The 24,196-nt window shown below is 41.7% G+C and overlaps 1 protein-coding gene across 1 annotated transcript in view; it reads left to right on the top strand.

The window, feature by feature from the left end:
* Window positions 1-24,196, top strand: part of KIF6 (kinesin family member 6) — a 410,723-nt gene that overhangs the window by 347,851 nt on the left and 38,676 nt on the right. Inside the window, exons 17-19 of the mRNA XM_060245036.1 lie at window positions 5,737-5,818; window positions 7,277-7,412; window positions 7,799-7,890. Coding sequence (XP_060101019.1) covers window positions 5,737-5,818; window positions 7,277-7,412; window positions 7,799-7,890 — 310 coding nt within the window. The remainder of the gene's footprint in view (window positions 1-5,736; window positions 5,819-7,276; window positions 7,413-7,798; window positions 7,891-24,196) is intronic.

Raw genomic sequence — 24,196 nt, 5'->3', positions numbered from 1 at the left:
AGACGTACTTCAAGTAAATGATAGAACACTTTTTTAAAAAAATGTTTTTCAACCAAAACAGTAATGTATTAATGACTGAACCGAGAGGTTAGCATAACATGTTTTTTCTCTGTTGGCAATTAAAAAAACAAACTGGTTACTTGATGCAATATACTATTTCTTCTACTTTACAGAAAAATCCCCTTATAATATGAAAGCCCAAATGTATTGGTCAGGACTCACTGCATCAGCTATTGGCCCATCAACTGCCACTCAAGTTCCATTGCATTCCATTGGTTGAGTCTGCTCCTCTCTCCTGCCTGCTGTCACCTAACCACTGTCTGCGGCATTCAGAAGAGAAAGTTGGCAGCAGTAGTGGGGAGATGGCAAAGAGATGGAATGAAGGTGGTAATGTGACTAGGCAGCAAGACTTGGCCCTGCCAGGAGAGTTTCCTCTTTCCTGTCGCTCCATCCCTCTCTCCTCCCCTCATCCTTGCCCTAGGACAGACGAGGATTGGGCCACTGGGGAAGCTGCGAGGCAGTGACTGTTACTAGACAACCAAGTTTGGTTCTTTCAGTAAAGGGAGAGGCCTCAACTGAATATAATGCCATAGAGTCCATCCCAGATCTGTTGTCTGGGGTTCAGTTGTGATACCAAAAGATCTTCAGGTTCCACCTGGAGGTTGGCTACCCTATGACTGGTTGCTTGCTACTGTTCAGCAGCAGCTCCCCTATGATAGCCAGTGTGGCATAGGAGTTAGTGCTTTAGAGCAGGGTCCGCCAGACCCAAGTTCTTGCTGTGGAAGCTGACTGGGTGATTTTGGACCAGTCACAGACATTCACCCTAACCTACCTCACAGGATTGTCATACAGAGACTGATGGAAGCTGCTTTGGTCCTCACTATGGCGAAAGAGTGTCCTTCTCCTAGGTAGAGGCTGCAGGGAGGGGGGAGGAGATGCAAAGCTGTTTGACTACTGTAACTCGCTCTATGTGGGCTTGCCCTTGTGACTGAACTGGAAACTCCAGCTGATGTAGAATGTGGCGCTGCGCCTGCTGATGGTGTGGACCCATGTTCAGCTGGTGCACTGCCAACTGCACTGGCTACCAATTGAATACCAGATCTGTTTCAAGGTTTTGGTACTAACAGACTTGTGTGGCCTCAGACCAAAATACCTGAGGGATCACCTCTCCCCATATGTGCCCCCATGGAACAAGATATTCTGGTTGGCCCTAGCCCAAGGACATCCACTTAGCCTCAATCAGAGCCAGGGCTTTTTTTACCTTGGCCCCAACTGAAACATGCTCCAGGCAGAGATCAGGGCCCTGCAGGATCTATTGCTGTTCAAAGGAGCAGATAAAGGTAGGTTGATGGTTGGCTGTGAAGAATAGGGCTGCCAACTCCAGGTTGGGAAATTCCTGGAGATTTGAGGGGTGGAGCCTGGAGAGGCTGGGATTTGAGGAGGGATGGGACTGCAGACAGGTACAATGCCATAGATTCAACCCTCCAAAGCAGCCATTTTCTCTTGGGGAATTATTTTTTTGCCAGTTTCCAGGTGAAGGCTGGGGATCACTCAGAATTGCAACTGCTCTCCAGATGGCAGAGATCAGCTCCTCTGGAGAAAATAGCTGCTTTGCACGGTGGACTCTGTGTCATTATACCCTGCTGAGATTGCTTCCCTCCTGCTTTGGTACACACTGTGGACAAAGGCTGTACTTTTCTTGGGTAGGAGGAAGGAGATGCGAAGGGAAGGGGGGAGGATACGGAAAGCTGAAGTCAGATCAATTCCCCTACTGAAAATGACTGCCTTGAGGTGCATACTCTATGGTATACCATGACACAACCATGTCAGGCCAAAAAACCCAGATCACACCACAGGCTCATGCAGATGCTAAATGCCACAACACTGAATAGGACAGGAAAAGATGGCAACAATGCACTGCAAACAGAAGGAATGCTGAGCTTCAGCCTCTGTGTGACCATTGCCATGCCCATCTACAACCCTATTAATTATTCTTCCTTATCTCCATTATGGGCCTCTTTCAGAGCTTTGAGCCACCACAGACACAGGAACACGCACCACAGAAACAGGAACACACACCACAGAAACAGGAACACGCACCACAGACACCACAGACACAGGAACACGCACAAGGGGGGGGAGCCAGCATCTGTTTCAGCTGTGGGGTGGATAGAAAGACAGCAAGAGTGGGGGGGGAGGAGTGAGTGAAGGCCAAGCGTTGGTGGGTGGGTGGATGGGAAGACAGCAAGGGTTGGGGTGAGTAAATATCACAGGTGGGGGAGTAGTGGAGTGCCAAGGATTCTGGGATAGTTGAAAGGAAGAGGTGGTTGGTGGCTGGGTAGGTGGAGTGGGGTGGGAAGACACCAAGGGTGGAGGGGAGTGAATGCCTTCACTTGGGTGGATGGGAAGACAGCAAAGGTGGGGAGGCACTCACCTAGAACCTCTTTGTACAGCCCATTGTATTTTTCTTCACAGTGGGCCTTATTCCTAGTAATTATATAAATCTAATGATTTTTCTGTTTGGTTCACTTACATACAATTTGCATTTATTTAGAATTAATTTGTGAAGCTTGAAAAATTATCCACAATAAAGCACTGAATGTCTTCCCAGCTCTGGCTAATCCTGATAATGTTAACGTGTGTAATGGAAGTCCTGTATGTGGCAGTGTTCTCCTTGGCTTTTTGCCTGTATTAAAACATTTGACCTAATGTACTTTCAGTGAAATTAATTGGTTCAATCTATTTTTTTTAAAGCTGCTTGGTGCTATAACTAAAGATTAATGGTTTTAACTGAAGTGCTGACAAGCAAATAAGGGCCATTAATACCTTGGTGTTCCAGCCAGAATTCCTTTCCTTAAATCTAGAGTGCAGTCCTTTAACCTAATGGTAGTTTGATTTATAATTTATTTTCTTGGCTAAAGGAATGATTGAGATGGAAGATGTATTGTGCTACATATCTTTTGTTCTGCACTTTTTTCTTGCATGACATTAAGGTCGTGAGTCATTTTCACTAATATTTGCAAGAAAAACTCCTATAAGATTGGTATTCTATACACAGTTGCACGGTTTCATGTTTCCTTGCATTGCTAAAACTCACAATGAATGTGAAATTTAAATACTTCAACCTGGCTCAGCCTTTTTTTAAAAAAATGTATCCACCTTTCCAAGCTAGAGCTCCACCCAAGACAATATACAAAAAACACCCCCATATGACATTTAAAATGGAATTAAAACAATACAAGATAGAAAGCATGTGAAACAATTTATTAATTTTCAGCCAAAATATAAATATGAAAAGAAATCTTTCTCCTAAAGACCTTCACAAAGCAGCTTAATCCAACCTCTTTAGAAAGGAAATTCCAGAGAGTAACAATTTCTCAGTTGTTCTACCACAGAAAAGTTTCCACGTCATATCTTTGCCAATATAACCTCCCAGGTAGATAAATGCATGCAACATCTTCAGATTTCAGTAAATGATGATGTCCTTAGGAATGAAGACACTCTTGAAGAACATGTAATATCAAAATGATGGCTTCCGTATAGATAATTACACATCTTGTTTGACCTTAATTTCCCTTTACTTTATTTTAATTAAATAAATGGGTTGATTATTTATTTATTTAGGACATTTTTATGCTGCTTAAGGCCGCTCAGAACAATAAAACAAAATCAATCAATACAATAAAACAATTAAGGAAAATAAATTGTATAATAAAATCAGTCAAAGAAAAAAGGATATTAACAGATGGGCTGGACAATATAATTATATAGATGAAGCATAAAGGACTTTACTCAAAGAGTAGTTGTCAATTACATTTCATTTGAATAGAGGGAGGTGTCCAGTGAAGTGCCACAGTGCTTGGTTTTGGGCCTAGTATTTTTCAGTATTTTTATCAGTGATCTGGATGAGGGTGTGGAGGGACTTACTCATTAATTCGCAGATGACAGCAAATTGGGAGGAGCAGCAGACACACCAGAAGATAGAGAACTCAACAAGATTGGAACACACTGGAGAAGTGGGTGGAAGTGAACGCAGTGCAATTTAACAAGGATAAGTGCTGAGTTCTACATCTGGGTAACAAAAATTAGGAACACACATACTAGATGGGGGATAGACTTCTGGGTAGGTGTGTGTGTGTGTGAACAAGACCTTGGGATATGGGTGGACCATAAATTAAATATGAACGGCCAGTGTGATGCAAGAACAAAAAAAGGCAAATGCCATCTTGGGGTGTATCAACAGAGGCATAACATCCAAATCACAAGATGTCATAGTCCCACTGTACACTGCATTGGTCATGCAACACCTGGAGTATTGTGTGCAGTTCTGGAGGCCTCATTTCAAGAAGGATGTTGATAGAATGGTGCAGATGCAGAGAAGAGGGACAAGGATTATCCAGGGTCCTGGAGCCCAAGCTCTAGGAGGAAAGGCTGAGGAGCTTGGGAGTGCTCAATCTGGAGAAGAGGTTGAGGGGGTTATGATTGCTCTCTTTAAGTATTTGAAGGGCTGTCGCGTAGAGGAGGGCAGGGAGCTCTTCCTGTTGGCAGCAGAGGATAGGACCACAATAAGGGGTTTAAATTAAGGGAAGGAAGGTAATGGCTGGATATAAGGAAAAACTTTACAGTAAGAGTTGTTCTACAGTGGAATCAGCTACCTAGGGAAGTGGTGAGCTCCCCCTTGCTGGCAGCCTTTAAACAGCAGCTGGACAAACACTTATCAGGGATGTGCTGTAGGCTAATCATGCATTGAGCAGGAGATTGGACTAGATGGCCTGTATGGCCCCTTCCAACTCTATGATTCTTTGATCTAGTCTCTGATCTATGACTTATCAAATATGTTTTGACATTGTATTCCTGTCTGTTAAGAATGTAGCCTGCTTTACCTCAGCGATACATGAGAGTACACCCTCACACCCCTATTTAAAATGTAACATTTAAAAGATGTGATATACAATGAAAGGTACAACAATTACAACAGTGGCTCTCCAGACCTGGTTCCCTACCTCCACCAGGACAACTATAGTTCTCTGTAAGATAACTACAACTTGCTCAAGGGCTGGTGAAAAAGGCTTAGAGTGTACTTGAGGCGGAGGCAAAAGGCACAATCATTGTTAAACTTGTCATTGGCAGAGAACAGTGAATGTGGGCCAAATCTATAAACTGGTGGGGGGACAGGGGAGAAAAGTATAAGGCAGACTAGGCTAAAAAAATCATGCAAGACCTTAAGAACAATTTCATCTGAAGAATTTCATCCCTTAGTGAGCATGTCAATATTAAAAATGGGATAGTGAGCAACTAACAGAATAACTTGGTGCTTGATAGAGAGGGATACATAAAAGTTGCTAGGTCTTGGTGATCGCCCTAGCTTTCTCTTTCCCCATGATAAGAATCTCTGTGATTATTGTGTCTTAAAAGTTCACAGACACTGACTAAGCTGTCAAGTACCATCCCAAACCTACAAAGTATGTTCACAATATAGAAAACTAGGTACATTTTTACATGGAGTATTAGATTTTGATCTTGCCCTGAGGCAAATCCAGCAAAGGCTTTGTAATATTACTTTTTTTTTTTAAGTCTGCAAATAGTAAGGTTGGAATGTATTCCTTCGTTGGACACAGGACTTTCTAGGTGAGAAACATAAACAGTTCTGCCCATCACATGAGGCAATTTCATTGAACAGATGCTTTTCTTTACTGATGTTTTATAACAATTGCTGAAACAGATTATACCTTGCAGTTCTTGGCAGTCCACAAAAAATGGATGAACACGATTCAGTAGAAGAGGCACTTCGGGCACAAATTGAAGAGGAGAAAATCAGGTTCAGTCTGTCTTGTTTTTAAAACTTTACATTTCCTACACATCTTTCATATATATTTATTAACTCTTCTGAAGTATACATGAGTTCTGACTCAGCAAGGGGGGGGGGGATGTAAATCTGGCTAGATAGCTAACTAACCCATTACAGGGGAGTGTGCCATTTTTCTCTGCTCCATAATCTTCCAGGTCTCTAGTCCTAACCTATAGGGAGAGCTGTTTTCATTGCCAACTGGAGGCAGATTTTATTTATTAACTTTCTGAAAGGCTGAGGTGAGGGATCAGTACAGGGAACTGCAAGCAGAGCTGTTTGTGCATGTGGCTCCCAACTGAGGGAATATGCACATCAAGCCAGCTTGTATATGATTATTGTCCTCACTGAATCTGGGTATTAATCAGTAATGACCAGGATCAAAGTCAGGATTAGAAAAGAGAAGACATGATGATCACAGCATGCTGTTCCTGCCAATAGTGCAAAAGGGACCTAAAATTTGCACTGAAGTTTTTTTGTCTGCTGCAGGGGGGGAGAATGGGAAATTTTGATGGGGCTGAAACACATATTCTTAAAAAACCAGCACCAATCAGTACCAAGTAGGTCATAGCATGCTTATATGTAGTGTTATACGTTTTCAGTCATTTTATTTGTTTAATTCGACATGACAATCTAGCAAGCCACAAGGCATTTTTTTTTCTAAATAGCACTTCTCTGCCCTTCAATTACATCTCAAACTTTGTCTTAACTTAGAGGAATGTATAAAAAACCCACAACACACCACTGTATATGTCTCTGGATCTTGGGTATCTAGGGAAACATCATACAATACAGAATTCCTAGATAGAAGACATGGTATATGCTTTCGTTTGAAGCCAGCTGGGTTTTTTTTTACTCACTGCACACACTTATTGGAAGCAACAATAGCCATGTTTCCGTACAGTGTAGAGGTCAAGGGGCAGATAATTACTCTTTAGGCAGCAGTTGATGACTTCAGTGACAAATATCAAATGGTGAGGCAAGACAGTGTTTTCTTTTTGGTACAACAACAAAGTATACGGAACAAGAAGTCTGGGGTTTTTTTGCTGTTTCCTCCATTTCTCTTCACATTTCAAACAGCTCAGGCTTTTAATGATATATTCAGCTCTAAAGATTACCAGTGCTAAAAAGAACACGAGTTACATCAGAAATTGAATTCCCTGTTTTATTTCGAATATTCTCATTGTGTATATATCAATCAGACATTTGTCAGAATCATATCTTGCAGAAAATATACTCCATGTTGAATAGGTGTGCCCTGAACAAGAATGATAGGTTTCCATTCCTAAAGCATCTTCTTTGTCTTAACTTAGACATGTGTCTGGTTAGAACTGTTCAGAGTTCTAAGTCTACCAGACAATGTTTCTTTCTAGAAATGTCAAAATTATTTTGACTCTGTAGTAAACTTTTTCTCCTTTTCCTTAACTGTAGTTATAAAACAATGTTCACTCGTTTGAAAGGAATGAAGATAGAGATTGAACACCTACAGCTTCTTATGGAAAAAGCAAAGGTGAAACTGCAAAAAGATTTTGAAGTTTGGTGGTCTGAGGAGGCAACAAATTTACAGGTACTTTAGTGTTTTCATCTGGATTTATCTTAACATTCAACTGATCACTGGCGTACTAAGAGACTTTAATTGCCTGGATTTTAGCTTGTATAAAATTCTAACCTAAAATTCATTCAACATCTGATTCAGTTGGAGAGACTGGAACCTGAGCTTTGCCATTTTAGAAATCAGTCTTCAACACACCAGCCCAGCCTAATGCATCAGAAACTTCAGACTTCCAGGTGTCTTATGGGAGGCAAGGTGTTATAGAAATAGATAAAATGTTGTAGGTTAGAATTATAGAGTAAGATTCTACATTTCCTCAGCGTTTGACTTTACTGGGGTAGGGATTAGTCCATTACTTTTCACTTGTGAAACTCCCATTCTACCTATTTAATGGTTTCTAGATCCAAGAAGAAAAGCCATCTTTGCTTAATTCAGTCAGTGCTTCAAAGATTTCACCCTTGTTTCTCGAAACCCAGCCCTGCCTAGATAACAGGTAAGTTGGGTACCTTTTTGAAAAAATATTTAATGTTGGCAAGTCGATATTTCACAGTTCCACAGTCTTAGCTCTGATCACATAACTATGTTTTTAACATGGTAATTATATGGAATGTTAGTCAGAGATTAAGTATTCAGTGGCAGGCTTTTTATATGACAGCTATGAGGACTGACCCTTACTTCAGCAAATATATGGATTGCTAGGTACTTCTGTTGTTGACTTTGGTCTTCAAATGCTAGATTATCAGGTTGCCTTGGAGGCCTAAGTGTTATAAATATCAAATATGTAGAAGATAAAAAAACTGAGAGCATGAATAAAATGTGATATTCTATGCAGAGGAGGTGATGTAGTTCTATTTTTATTTTGAGATACCTAATATCACATATGCCATTACATTTGTAATGACCCTTTTAAGTTCTCCATGGACCTTTTCTTTTCAGATATTTGGCACTTTAGTGTTATTATGACTTAAGCCTGTTAAACCCATTTTATGCAGCTATGTTCTCAGTATGATGCATGAAGAATTTGTAACGGAGCTCTTGACATTGTGAAAGGGAACAGCAAACTTTTATACCCCACTGTGCTGAAAATTTATTCTTGTCCTCTTGCCTGTTTGAGGCATTAACATTTCAGAGCCAAAGTTTCTAGTTTCTTACATTTAAGTATATAAAATAACAGAATGATCAATTCCCATGGATTCCATTGAACCTGAATGACACAGTAACCTTACTTGTTCATTCCCATAATTACATAGGATGAGACATTTGGCTTGATATTTTCTCTCAGCTCCACATCCCTGGAGCACAAAAAGCTCTTTGTTATCAAATAAACACAGAACCAAACTAGTAATTTGCTCACAGAAATTGATTTAACCATCATTTTCCATGCAAGTTGACATGAATTATATATTATGTAACAATGAATGTGGGTCACAATAATTTCAATACCTTTTGTGAATAGGAATTTATTCCTATTCCCATATATAAAAGTTAAAAATGTAATTGACCCAACCTGAGAATCATAAGAATAAACAACTAAAACAGTTAAGGTCATTATAGCTACTCATGAACAACTTGTACTGTGCACAGATTTCAGGGCTGGACATATGAAATGTCTATTGATTTTAACTATGCGTGATTACAGATATAACTATTCTACAAATCTAATTCTACTACTTTAATAGAGAGCATGGTATTCACAGTATGTTGTGATAATTTGTGACATACATTATGATCCCTGAATATTTCTCAAGATGTAACTCTACTTTCATGAAAACAGCAGGATTTTTGGATTCCTGCTCCATCCCAAAAACAGCACCCATACCCTTCCATTTCTAAAAAAGCAATTCATGAGACTGGAAAGACCTTTCAGCTTCTGACAGACAATAAGGAGCTGCAGCAGAAGCAAAAAGTGAAGTTTAATATATATACAGAAGTACTTAGTGTATACACATCTTATTTAGTTCCTGCCAAAATATATGTAATGCCAGTTCCAGCACTTCAAAGTAACAGTAAACTGTAGGCAAATATGTAGTGGATGACACAATGAAAATCCAATGCAAACTATGTGAACCAAATTCAAACAAAGCATAAGCAAGAAAAGCAGTGCCAATATACTGTATCCTTCCAGTAGATTCAGATTGTGTTATTAATGTGACAATTGTACTTGGTTCTCTCCAAAAGAGGCTTTCCTTTTCTGAAAAAGGCCTCCTTTAATAATGAAATTGCGTCCAAATATAGACCAATGCCAAATTTGCCTTTTTGGTGCAAAGTAATTGAAAGAGTGTTAGCAAAGATAATCCAACATTTTCTAGTTGACACATCTGCCCCTTGATCCATTCCAGTCTGACTTCAGGACCTGGCCTTGTGATGGAGACTGTATTTTTAGCACTGGTGGATGATCTCCAACTGCACCTGGATAGAGAAAACGTGTTTCCTGGTTCCATTAGATCTTCTGACCCTGTTCAATACAGTGGATCCTCAATATCACTTTGAGATGGGGTTGAAAGGCACAAGACACTACACTGAAGTCCTCCCATTCATTGTCATCTGGATGTACCCAGAAATTGTCATGGATAATTCAATCAGGGGGCATGGGGCTAATTTTGTGGTGTTTAGCAAGGTTCTGTTCTTTCATCAAAGTTGTTTAAATCTATATATTAGACTGTTGAGTGAGGTTGTCCAAGTTGTAGGAGTTGGGTGTCATTAATACAATGAAACAACTAGCTTTAGATTTGTTTGAACAATTGGAAGTCTCTGTGCTAGTCTCTTGAAGAGCCATGATCTAGAGGCTAAAGGATAACAAGCTAAAGCTTAACCTAAATCAGATATTGACAGTTTTGGCCACGAAATGGAAGCTTTAAAGGCTATTATGTTGTTCCCCATTAGATGGTGTTAGTCTGAATTTGACTAACTCTGTAAATATTCTAAGAGTGTTATGGGACCTTGCATTGCTCATGGAAGGTCAGATAAATGCAGTGGTGCAGAGTCCATTTTTTCAGCTAGACCTGGTGTGGAAACTATCTCCGTTCTTGGACTCTGCCATCATGGCTGCATTGATTCATACTTTGGTACCATCAATATTAAACTGTTGTAATGCATTGTCCATAGGGCTGATCTTGAAGACAGCTAAAAAAATGCAAAGGGGACAAAATATGGTAACTTACATATTGGTTAGAACTGGGAGGTAGAATCATATTATGCCCATAATCAAAGAGGTTTACCCATTTGCTTCCAGACCCAATACAGAATCCTAATTTTAGCCTTCAAAGCCTTATGTGACTTGCAACCTCCTACTTGAAGGATCAGCTCTCAGGCTATGAAGCCTGTGTGCTACCACAGATCCTGCCGGAGTTTTTGCCTATCAGTGAGCTGTTCCCCTGAAATTATTCAATGCAATTGTTTGCTCTTGTTTCAGCAGCAGTGCCAGTGTTACAGGATAATCTGTAGGGAGAAAGGAAAATATTGACACTGGACTTAACGGTCTCACAGGTGTGGGGAGAGGAAGGGAAGGCAATTGTAAACTGCTCTGAGACTCCTTCAGGTAGTGAAAAGTAGGGTATAAAAACCAACAACTTTTCTTCTTTTTTCCTCCTCCTCCTCCTTGACATGATTTCATGGCAATGTCTGAGGATGTTGCTGTTTTTGATGGGTACATGAATTTTTGGACAATTTGGTACTGCAATCTTATTGAATGTGACTGTTGTATGTTTTCATTGAATTTTGCCTTATTAGCATATTTATAAACAAAATTTATATCCTGTCTTTCTCCCCTTACACATATATGATAAAATTACATTATAAAACCATTATTATGTCCCAAACATACATTGTTAAAACAATTTTTAAAAGTTTAAAAACAGAATTAAAACAGTTAACAATAAATACAAAACATTTTTTAAAAATTGGTCAGAAAGGACAAATCATTGAGGGAATGCTAAATAAAACAGAAAAAAATCTTTACCCACTGGTGGAAGATGGCAACAGAAGGGGGCAGACAAATCTCCCTGGGCAGAGAATTCCAGATCTTTGGAGCCATGACCAAGAAGGCTTTCTCCTGCACTGCCATCCTCCTCATTCAGAAGGCAGGGATACCCGAAGCAAGGTCTCTGAAGATTACCACAAGACACTACCTGGAGACTTTGTGAGTGGATCTGGGAGAGGGCAGGGTTGGGGGGGGTGAGGGGCCTCAGCATAGTACAATGCCATAGAGTCCACCCTTCAAAGCAGCCATTTTCTCCAGGAGAGCTGATCTCAGGAAGATGGATAACAGTTGTAAAAGTGGGAGATATCCAGGCCTCACCTGGAGGCTGGTAACTCTATCTGAAGTACCACCTAATCCCTTATGAACCTGCCTGACCACTGTGGTACTGGCAGCCCTAGCTGGCTCTAAGGTTTTGGGGAAATTGGACCTGCATACCAGCAACTCCCAGTGGATGCTGAGACAGCAGAGGCTCAGACCATTCTGACTCACAGGGGAGCTTTTCGGGTGCGGCGGTTGCAATTTGGAGTTAGTGTGGTTCCGGGGATCTTTCATAGCATAATGGACTCTCTTCTTAAAGGGATCCCCGGAGTGCAACCATTTTTGATGACATTTTATTGCCGCCCCAGATGCTGAGGAGTTCAGCAGCTGTCTGCGAGAGGTACTCCGCTGCTTCCAGATGGCAGGACTTAAAGTGAAGCGGGAGAAGTGTTCCCTCGGGGTGTCGAGGGTAGAGTTCTTGGGGATTGCTGTAGATGCCACGGGAATCCACCCGACGGCCGACAAGACCAGGGCAATAGTCCACGCCCCGGCCCCCACGTGCAAGGCGGAGTTACAAAGTTTCTTGGGCTTATTAAATTTTTATCATTCATTTTTGCCCCCAAAGCAGCCATCGCAGAACCCCTTCATAGGCTCCTCGATAAAAATGCCCCAGGGATCTGGGAAAAGAAGCAGGCTGCTGCTTTTCAGGCAGTCAAGGACCTCCTAGTTTCCAATGATGTGCTCCACCATTTTGACAAATCCCTACCAGTGATTCTGGCTTGCGATGCTTCCCCATACGGGGTGGGTGCCATTCTGGGGCACCAACTCCCAGATGGGAGGGAGGTTCCCATGGCCTATTATTTGAGGACCCTGACCCCTGCAGAGCGCAACTATGCCCAGATAGACAAGGAGGACTTGGCAATAGTGGCGGGGGTACATAAATTCAACGACTACCTGTATGGTAGGCGTTTCACGATTGCCACAGACCACAAGCCGCTACTGGGCCTCCTCGCCCCAGACTGCCAGACACCGCAAATTCTGTCACAGTGCGTCCTGTGGTGGAACCAGTTCCTCAACTCGTACACATATGCCCTGGTCCACTGCCCTAGCAAAGCTATGAGACACGCTGACGCCCTCAGCCACCTGCCGCTGCCCTCGATGGACCCGGATCCCGCCCCTGCCCACCATGTGATGCTTCTAGAGACTCTACCTGAGAGGCCCCTCCACGCCACTGAGGTAGCTAGGGCCACAGGTAGAGACTGCATCCTCGCACGCCTTTTCGACTGGGTGGGAAGGGGGTAGCCAGCAGGCAAACTGGATGCAGAATTCAAGGCATTTGAATCACGCAGAGATGAACTGTCCATACACAAGGGGTGCATTCTCTGGGGTAGCAGGGTGGTGGCTCCCTCCCCATTGTGGAAGCAAGTGCTGGAAGCCTTACACGAAACACACCCGGGGATAGTGCGTATGAAGGCCCTGACATGTAGCTATGTATGGTGGCCGGGAATGGACGAGGAGATAGAAGGGTGGGTTAGAAGATGCCAACTCTGCCAAGAGTCCTGGCCTGATCCGCCCAGTGCCCCTGTCCACCGCTGGGAGTCCAACAGGAGGCCGTGCTCCCGGTTACTCCTAGACTTTGCGGGGCCATACCAGGGCCAAATATTCTTTATTCTAGTCAATGCGTACACCAAGTGGTTGGAAGTGATTCCTGTAGCTTCAACCTCCACTGCGGTGGCGGTCAGAACCTTGCAAAGGGTCTTTTGCACTCATGGGATTCCCGAGAACGTCATCATGGACAATGGTGCCGCTTTTACCTCCCGGGAATTCCAGGAGTTCATTAATAGGTACCTCATCCAGCACATTCGGTCCGCCGCTTTCCATCCAGCCACCAACGGCCAAGCAGAGCGCATGGTGCGCACCACTAAAGAGGCTCTGGGTCGCATTGTACAGGGAGATTGGGACCACCACCTGGCAGCCTTCCTATTTGGGAACAGAATCAACCCCAACCCCATCACCGGGTTAAGCCCTGCCGAGTTGCTAATGGGGAAGAAGTTTATCACTAGGCTAGACAGGTTGCATCCTGACCAGGCCACGGACCTCCACAGTTCCGCCGAAACCAGGGAAGCTGCTAGGGGATTCTTTCCATGAGATCCGGTATACGCAAAGAACTTTGCAAGCAGGCCAGAGTGGGTGCTGCAGGTCACCGGGTCCCGCTCCTACGAGGTCTCGTCAGAGGGGGCCAGATCCTAAGGAGGCATATTGACGAGCTGCGCCGCCGCACCTTGCCGGAAGAACCGACAGTGATCGGGGGAGCGGGGGAGAACTAACAGCAACACCCCTGGGAGCTACCCAGCCTATGCCGGCCGCACCGACTATGCGGGTGGAAGAGCAGCACAGCGGAGGGAGCGACCCTCCCAAAGAGGAGGTTCTGGAACAGCAACAAGTGGCGGGCAGCCCTCTTCCGGCATCACCCTACCACGAGGAACCAGCCGCTCCACCAGCCACAACGGCTGCTCCAACTCCCCAAATAACCCTGAGGAGGTCGACCAGGGAATGCAGGGTGCCAGCCTACTTGAAAGACTTTGTGTCTCTTGGGGGGGAGGAGCATTGTGTCTTGCATTTCAGTCCTGAAGTTACAACGCAGCGAACGCTACAGAGGTGACCAGTGGGAGTCCACTGGTCCCCGGACATAGCTCGCAAATATGCTCCACCAATCAAGATCTGTGGTGGGAAGTTTAACTGGCCAGGATTGGACCTGACCAGGCTGAGGGTTGTTCCGGGGTATGTATATAATCGGGACCTGGCCCGCGTTTCTCTCTCTTGTGATGTACTCGCTACTAAAGCATGTTGCCGTCAACACGTCTCGTCACTCAGTACATTACACCTGACAACCCTATCTTCAGGTATGTTGATCCCCAACACTATAGGGCTTTGAAGGTCAACACTAGCACCTTAAATTGTGCCCAAGAACAAATTGGAAGCCAATGTAGATGAGCTGCGACTGGAGTGATATGGTCCCCATGACCCATTCCAGTCAATATCTTGGATTCAGCATTCTGTACCAATTGAAGTTTCTGAACACTTTTCAATAGCAGAGTGCACTGATTAGAACATAAGCTAATCTAAATGTAACCAGGGCATGCACCACAGGGCCAGATCTTTTCTGCCCAGGGAAGACCACAGTTGGCTATTCAGCTGAAGCTGGCAAAAGGTACTCTTGGCCATATGTAAACTGCCTTGAGACATCAGTGATAGTGGAGAAGTGCAGGGTATAAGTGTTTTGATAAAGAAATAAAGGAGAATTCCAAATGTTTTTTTTTTCCAATCAGGCGAATTTGTTCAACAATTAGAAAATATGTGATGCAGAAAAAGTTGGGCATTAGGTATTAAATAATTACTGCATTTTTTTGCCTTACCTTTTTTGGCCTCATGTTGAATAGGAGAGACACTGTGAACTAGAGACAAAGATGTCTTCCGCATGAGAATAAATCAGCTCTTAGATAGAGCTGAGGGAGTTTGGCTTGCTCCTGATCTCAGCTGGGCTGGCAGGGAATCTCTCCCCTTGGTAGAGTCAAATGTCTATGACCCTTCCAGCCAAGAAGAAATTATTTCTTGGCTGTTGTAACTGCCCTCCAGACACAGTTAAGAGAGGAAATGCATAGAAAGGATATTTTTCCATTCTCTCTTTCTTTGCAAGCACCAATTTGAGCTCAAATTTAAAACGCCTCAAGTTCGCCATCTAGTGGTTACATTTTGGCTATTGGTACCTTCAGATTCCAAATTAGTTCCTGAAATACTGACAAGGACATCATATGTCATTGAAGATTAGGTTGTTTTACAGAATTACAATGATCTACCTTGCTCCTGCAAAGCATAGTGATATTTGATCTGTAAAGAACCAGAGGCAGTGCATTTTCTGTGGCTAGCCCACCCCTATGAAACTTTTTGCTACTTTGTTTTGTAGCAACCTGATTTCTGGACTTTCAGGAAACTGTATCTGTATTAGGCAGGTTTATGCTAGTGGGTCAGCATTATGCTTATTCTCTTGAACACTATATTTTTGTTGTTTGTGGGTCATTATATGAATATTAGCAGATTCTTTTTGTATTGTGTATACATTTGGAAGTGTCTAGAAATTTTTTTTTTTTATATATGAATATATTTATTGTTTTAGTCATTTACATTGAGCTTATCCTTTTTCTCATACAGAGTATACATCTGAATCTCTATCTCCCTTTACAAGGTATTCTTGCTCGGTCCTTTTAATTTAAATGTTCTTATATCAGTCCATATTGAGGTCTTCTTGCTTCCAAATAGTACCGTCGTTCTTTAGTCTTCTCCTTCTAGGCCTTATTAAGTCCATTTTCTCTTTCACCTTCATATTCTTGTCACTTCCGAGCTTTCCTGCCCTGACGGTAGGGATGAGAATGTTTTAGTACATAGGATTTGATTTCCTATCACATTCATCAATCTATTTTTCTTCCCTAATCCCTCCCTCCCTCCCTTGCGTGCTCAACTTTCTAGCCAGGGGCACAAATTAAGAAGCTTCCACCGAATGTCCCGCCGTTGACCTTCTAGTGACCACTTTAAATATGGATACCATTTCTCCTTTATCCTTTTTGTTTTTGACCCCCATTGTTCATCACGATTAAGCATGGCTATAATGTCCGACTGAACGTATTCAAATAAATAATTATGCCAGTTTTGCTCCGTCCATTTGGTTTTATCCTTCCAGCCAAAGGCTATTACAGCCTTGCCAGCTAGCACCATTGCTTTGAATAGATCCAGCCCTTCTTTATTGATTCCGTATTTATTTAGTATGCTCCCGAACATTAAATCTAGATCTATCGTTGGTCTTATGGCAAAAAAATTATGGATATGCTCTATTACCTTTTCCCAAAAGGGTTTAACTTCTGAGCATTCCCACCACATGTGGGAATACCATCCTTTTTTCTTTCCACAGTGCCAACAGTTGGAATTCAAACCCTGGAACATATTGGCTAATGCTGCTGGTGTTCTGTACCATTTTGTGAGGAACTTTAGCTCCAGTTCTCTAAATTTATGCGTTTTGAGCTGATGTATACCTTTCTTGAGACTGTCAAATACATTATCTGCTAAGTTAGTTTCAGAGCTCCATTTTTTTTAACTAAATTTTTTATCTCCTCCTTATCCGTCGTCATTTTCCTATATATCCTTCCTACTGTCCCTTTCTTTGTTTTTATCATCCCTTTTAACAACTCCTCCATTGGTTCTCCTTCAGTCACCAATCTGTCTTCTATTGTCTTCCTAATTCTGTTATATAATCCTGTTATTTTCAGCCAATATTTCCTACCTATTTCATCGTATAGCGTTTGCAATGGTTTGAGTGTCTGCCCAACTAACATATCTTGTAGCTTGTTATACCCTTTTTTACTGAGTAGTCTCCACCATCCTTTATCGTCATTCTTTTCATCCAAGGCCTCTAATGGGGTTTGTTTAGATGTTCCCTTTAACCATTTTAATTGCCATTTTCTCCAAATCATTAGTGCTGTTTTCCTCGGTCCTGTTTCTAATATGTTAACTTTGATCTTGCGTCCAGTGAAAACCCCTAAATTCCCTATTCCATTATTTGCCTCATTCTCTACTCTTACCCACTTCCTCTCCCTTTCCTCTCCTATTTCCATTAATGCTTTTAATTGAAATGACTCATAATAACTCCTCAGATCTGGGGCCCCCCAACCCATGTTTGTATTATGCGCATATATGAAATGCCTTGAAACTCTACTTTTTTTGCTACCGAATATCCATTCTTTTATTTTCGCGTTCCAACTATCGAGTTTTTGTTTTTTAATTTCTAAAGGTATCGTTTGGAATAAGTACAGTAGTTTCGAAGTCCAAAACATTTTCGCTATATTAATCTTGGTTGTTATGTTTAACATCTTCTTGCCCCATCTCTTCATATCTTTTACTATCGTACTCCATATTCTGTTATAATTCTTTTCTACCAACTTTTTAACATTTTTGACTAAGTCTATTCCTAAATATCTGATTTTCTTGACCCCTAGTCCTATCCCCGTTCGTTCATGAATCTCTTTCCTTTCCTCTTTTTTTACATTAATGTACATTATTTCTGATTTTGCCATATTAATTTTTAGTCCTGAGTTTGATTCAAAGTCCTCTAATATAATCTGTATCTCCTTTACTGCTTCTTTGGGATTAACTATGACTATAATCAGATCGTCTGCAAACAAGTTCAACTTAATTTCTTCCTTGCCTAAATGACATCCTTCAATTCTCCCCGAATTTCTGAGACGTTGGGCTAACTGTTCCATTGCCATTATGAAGAAAAAGGGGGAGATCGGGCATCCCTGCCTAACTCCCCTCTGGATTGCGAATTGTGCCGTGTGTTCTCCATTAAGTCTAACTACAGCTGTACCTTCTCTATATATCTCCTTAAATACCCTTATTGTTGATTGACTTATCCCATATTTATCCATAACTGTCCACAAAAAATTATGTGACAATGTATCGAAGGCTTTATAGACATCTAGCTTCAATAACGCCAATTTCCCGGACTTGTTATGGCTCAAAACATTTATTATGTTTCGGATTGGATGTGCAATGTTCCTACCTTCTACAAAACCATATTGATCTTCTTTTATAACTTTTTGTATAATATTTTTAAGCCTATTGGCCATTACTTTGGCAAAGATTTTATAATCCTGATTCAATAGGCTAATTGGTCTGTATGATCCTACTTCTTGAGGATCCTTTTGGGGTTTTAAAATCACTGTGATTTCTGCCTTTCTCCATGTGTCTGGAGCTATGCCCCCTTTAAGTATATTATTAAATACTTCTTGCAATTCTGGTACTAATATTTCTCTCATTTCCTTATAAAATTCTGCTGAAAATCCATCCAGTCCAGGAGATTTTCCTACCTTTAAACTATCTATCACTCTTTCAATCTCTTGTCTTGTTATATTGTCCTCTAATCCTCTCTGCTCTGTATCTGTCAACCTTACTCCTATCTCTTCTTCAAAATCTTTCACTCCTTTTTCTCCATATAAATCTTTATAAAAAGTCTCAAATGCTGCTTTTATTTCCTCTGAATTCTGTGTTAGCTTTTTATCCACTCTGATACTTGTCACACTTTGCCTTTGTTTCTTATTTTTTAGAAAATTTGCTAGTCTCTTAGCTGAGTTAAGAGTATTTCTCTGGTATTCATTTTTTACCATGACCTGTTTCCTCCATAATGCCATAGAGTCTAGATCATCTAGTTTTTTCTGTAAATCCCTAATTAACTTGTGTCTAATGGGGCAAAACTTCTGAGCTTGGTCTTTTTGCAGTTTACCTAATTCTTGAAGCCTGCCTTCTCTGTCTGCATACCATTTTTTCTTTATCTCCTTTTCTTTCATAATACATTGCCCTCTGATCACCGCCTTAGCTGCATCCCATAAGATATTTGTTCCCACTGTACCTCTATTCTCTTGAAAGAATAGCTTCGTTTGTTCCATAATATGTTTTTTATCCTTATCCTTAACCATAACCATATTATTGTATCTCCATATTCTTTTAGTTTGCTTATGTGTTGTTTTAAATTCTACACTTATCGGGGCATGATCCGATATCCATATTGGGTGGGTAATAACTTTTTTAATTTCCCAATTGCATGTTCTATTAATTAATACATAATCTAAACATGAAGTCGTTTTATATCTCCCTGAGAAGTATGTGGGTTCAGGTACCAATTTAAGGGCTTTATATACTTCAATAAAGTTCCATTGTCTCCAATTTATTATTTTATCCTTATTAACATCCTTATTAAAGTCCCCCGCTAATATCACCTCCCCTTCAATAAATTTACTAGCTTTTTTTAAAACTTTTAATAAAAAGGTTTTCTGTCCTGTATTTGGAGCATATATATTTATCAATGATGTTAACCTATTTTCAATCAAACACTTAACCATGACAAATCTCCCTTCAGCATCTCTTATCACCTCTATTGTTCTTATATCATACCTTTTATGAGTTAGGATTGCTACCCCCCTTGCTTTATTTGATCCTCGTGCCTCTGCCAAAATTTCCCAATTTGGGTCACTAATCAAGGGTCTCTTATCTCTTTTAGATTTATGAGTTTCCTGGAGCCAAACTATGTCTATATTCTGTTGTTTAAGGAATCTAGAGAGCTTGTATCTCTTTAAGTCTGATCCCAAGCCATTGACATTCAGTGTCAGCATCCTTAATGTTTTATCCATATTTAGATCGAAAACTACCATTCTTTTGTACCCCTGGCTGAATACCTAGTTTGCTTTTGTACCCCTTCCCATTCCCAAATACCTCTTCCCTCCCCTTCCCCATCTCTCCCCCCCCTTTGTGTAGAGCCATAGACTGAGGATGATCACTCATCCCTTCTCTACACCTTGAGCAAGCGCACTCCCCCCCCTCCCGGGTTATGTTACTACTTATTTAACCATTTTGTTTTTATTTGGATACTTCCCTTAATATGTCTCAGTCTCGAGACAGTCTTATCCTTTTCTCCGATCGAGTGGATGCTCCTTCTTCTGGGTCCTGCTCCTGTGACTGGGGTTGGTGAGGTTCCTCCATAGGCATTGGTTCACTGCTCCTCTCATCTGCTCCCAATGTCTTTAATAGCTCCCGTGCCTCTTCAGGGTGCCGTGCACAAAGTCTTCTTCCCTCCTGGTAGATAACTAAAGACGCTGGATATGCCCAGCTAAATTTAATGCCGCTTTGATTAAGTTTCTGTGCATAGGGTTTCATTTGAGACCTTTGGTGTAATGTTTCTTTACAAAAGTCTTCTTTCACATAAACTTTTCTGCCTTTAAAAGTTAAGTCTTTGGCTTTTTTAAGTGTTTTGAGGACTCTTTGCTGCAGTTTCTCTCTTGCTAGTTTCATTATAACTGGGCGGGGCGCCCCGCCCTGCCTTCTTGTTTGAAGTCTGTGAGCACGTTCTACTTCTTCTAGTTGTATCTCCATGCCCTGGTCTAATAACAAATCCACCAGTGTTTGCTCTAAATCGCAAGACTTAACTTCTTCTGAAATGCCAAAGAAGATAACATTCTTCCTCCTGCTTCGGTCTGAAAGTTCTGTGGATTGTTTTTTCAAAAGGTCAATTTCCCCTTTATTTTGCAGTGAAAGAGCCTTTGCTTCTGTCGCAATGGCAGCGACTGACTTAAGTTCTGTGCCTAAGCTCTGCATCTGTGTTGTTAAGTCAGCCAACGTTGCATGTACTTTAGCTTGAGATTCAAGCATTAAAGTCTGGAACTGTGCTAATTGCTCTGAGAGGCTTTTCACAGTGACCGCCATGTTATCTCAGCTTCCTCAACCTCCCCTCCTTTTCTTTGATATTATTGCTTATTTAAGCTTGCTTATCTTTAAGCCACTTATCTTTTCACTCTGCTCCTCCTTATGTTAGACGTCTCGCAGCCAGTTTCGATGACTCCCGCTTTTAATTACGTTGTTTTACAGCTTGTATCTTTGTTTTCTTAGGGAGAGTGGGGACGAGGCGTCCGAGTCTTAGCGCGTGCGCATTGCTCCTCGGAAGTGTCTAGAAATGATGAAGATTGCTGTTATTATCATAATGTAGCTTGTGGAGACAAAAAATATTACTGCCTATATTATGTCTAAGGACATTTGTCCTGATCCAGCTGTAATTGTGCCTGGAAAAGGTATTTACATGTTAGTCATTGTGCCAGAGTGTGGATAGAGGTGCTCATTGAAATGCAGGTTAGAATGTGCAATGTGGATAGAGGATATTCACACTGGAAAGTGCATTGCAAAACATTGTTACCCAAATAGGCAGTCTTCTAATTAGTTGAGTGGGATTAGAAAAGGAGACAAAGCAAGAGGCAAGTAACTGGGATTCTCCATCTATGTGTATCAGGATTTTTCCTTTCAGATAACTCTCAATAAAACCAGGCAGATGTTCAACCGGAAAGGTTTTCATTAAAAGAAAAATGAAAACAAAACGAAAATGCATACACAAAGAAATACACAGAACTAACTAAGAAAACAGGGAGGAAGGGAAGAGCTTTTTAGAGAAAGGTGTTAATTACTGACCTTGAAGAGATCCATAGGACCAGCAAAAAGACCAGCATTTTGAGAGACAACAGAAAGAGTAGAGTCCACAAAGTAGGAGTGTATGTGATTGATACCAGGGACACAAAAATACACACTGTTGGGGATAGTCCTGTTATAGGACAAATGTGCTCTCAGGTGGGGATGGCATGCTTGCCAGAAAACAATACCAAATTGGCTTAACCAGAGGTATGACAAAAAAAAGTATGAAAAACTTGATGGTTTGGCAAGTACCGGACAGGAAGAGGAATCTAGAAGGTGAAAAGATTTTAGTGTTAATTAATAGCCACTTTGTAACATATGGCGTTCGCAGAACGCCACCATTTCGTTATAACGTAACCATTTCGTTATAACGATATATCGCAATAGCGTAAGTCCGCCCAAAACAGCGGAGTCTACTGGGGACACCCAGACGCCTCCGCAGTGAGCTCGGGCCAGCCGCCAATCACAGCCAGTGGCGGGAAATATAGCTGGACGTCATAGGACGGCCAGCAGGGTAAATAGTTCCGGCACTGTATATAGGCGGCCCCGGACCGCGTGTTCAGCAGTTCTTCTCCACCTTGTTTTGTACCTTGCAATAAACTATGTTGCCCTACGCTCGTCTCCAAGTTTGGTACATTACACACTTAATCAAGGTGTAATGGAGGAGGGGGCCAGGGTGACAATTGGATTATGCTGGACATCACATTGTTCTAAAGTCATGCATCTCTCCAGGGCAAGGAAGAGATGTAGCGAGCCAGCCTCTCTGTCTTGCATTTTGAAACTATTTTCCCAGGCTAATGCCTGGTTGTCATTTTGGGTTCATTTTGACCTAAACCATACTCTACAATTCAAATATTGGGCTAATATTAAGAAAGGTGTTTGTGGCTCTTTCAACCTATAAACTACCTCTCAGCAAGAGAGGTGTATTTGAATATTCATCTAATTTATGCTCTTACTTCATGATCTAACAAGTGGTATGTGTACACAAATGTTGGTTATGTACATCTCCTTAACTGAATAGGAGCAACCATTTTCAAAGTGCATTATCACCAAAGAGAAAGTTTCCAGTGTTAAGTCCTTCATATAGCACCATCAGTTCAGATACTGGTACTGGTTTTATATATGGTTAGCATTTTAAAATTTACTTAAAGTAGTTCAAGAGCTCATGCAGGCAAAGCCTTTACTAATTTACCTCTTTCTTTATTCTAGAGTTTTGGTTGTATGATAATAGATAGAATCAGCATATATACAGTATGTCACAGAAGTGAGTACACCCCCTCACATTTTGTAAATACTTAAGTATATCCTTTCATGTGACAACACTGAAGAAATGACACTTGGCTACAATGTAAAGTAGTGAGTCTACAGCTTGTATAACAATGTAAATGTGCTGTCCCCTCAAAATTACGCAACACACAGCCATTAATGTCTAAACTGCTGGCAACAAAAGTGGGTTCACCCCTAAGTGATAATGTCCAAATGGGGTCCAAGTAGCCGTTTTCTCTCCCTGGTGTCATGTGACTTGTTAGTGGTACAAGGTATCAGGTGCGAAGGGGGGAGCAGGTTATCGCTCTCCCTCATACTGGTCACTGGAAGTTCCACATGGCACCTCATGGCAGTGAACTCTCTGAGGATCTGAAAAAATGAATTGTTGCTCTATATAAAGATGGCCTAGGCTATAAGAAGATTGCCAAGACCCTGAAACTGAGCTGCAGCACGGTGGCCAAGACCATACAGTGGTTTAACAGGACAGGTTCCACTCAGAACAGGCCTCGCCATGGTTGACCAAAGAAGTTGAGTGCCCGTGCTCAGCATCATATCCAGAGGTTGGGGATTTCCAGTTTCGGTGACCTGACCTAAGGAACTGTTCCAGAGCCGCTCCTTAATCGTTCAATTGAGGGGTCTCTGCTATTGGGAGACCCAACTCTGGGACCCAGGAAGGGTCTCGGAAGGTGGACAGCTCAAGCTGAGGGTCAGGACTGACAGCGGCAGCTGTCTCTTGAGCCCAGCTCGCTGTGAGCCTTGCTGGTCCGATAGCCATTATTAAATGGCATTGGGGTTGACTGCCGGACCTCTTCTTTCCCTTTCATCAAGCGTTTCTGCATGAGCTGAATAAGTTGTATTATATCTATGAAGATTGTAAGTCTCCTTTTTCTTCTAATATTGAGTTCTGAAGCACTATTTGTGTAACTTGTGGGACTGGAGAGTTGGGAGTGAAGCGGAGCACGGACAGAGGCAAAAGTGGCGAGAAAGGGGGGGGATATAACCTGGGAAATATGAATCACACCAGTCTTTAAAGATAGAAAAGCCTTGATGGCTGAATTGAATTGATCTGCCTTAAACTTTTTTCTGGGAGGAAGATCTTGCTGCTGTAAAGTTGCTTGCAAGCATATGTGGATGAGAAGGACAGTTGGTGCAAGAAGGCACAGTTGTCAATGAATATTATAAAGAATTGAACTCTATGGGACAGATACAGTGTTATATAAACTTTCAAGACTTTGAAAGA

The sequence above is a fragment of the Heteronotia binoei genome, chromosome 1 (genome assembly GCF_032191835.1).
Source record: "Heteronotia binoei isolate CCM8104 ecotype False Entrance Well chromosome 1, APGP_CSIRO_Hbin_v1, whole genome shotgun sequence".
NCBI lineage: Eukaryota > Metazoa > Chordata > Lepidosauria > Squamata > Gekkonidae > Heteronotia > Heteronotia binoei.
Note: the sequence above shows the minus strand (reverse complement) of the source record. Positions and strands in the feature narration are given on the sequence as shown.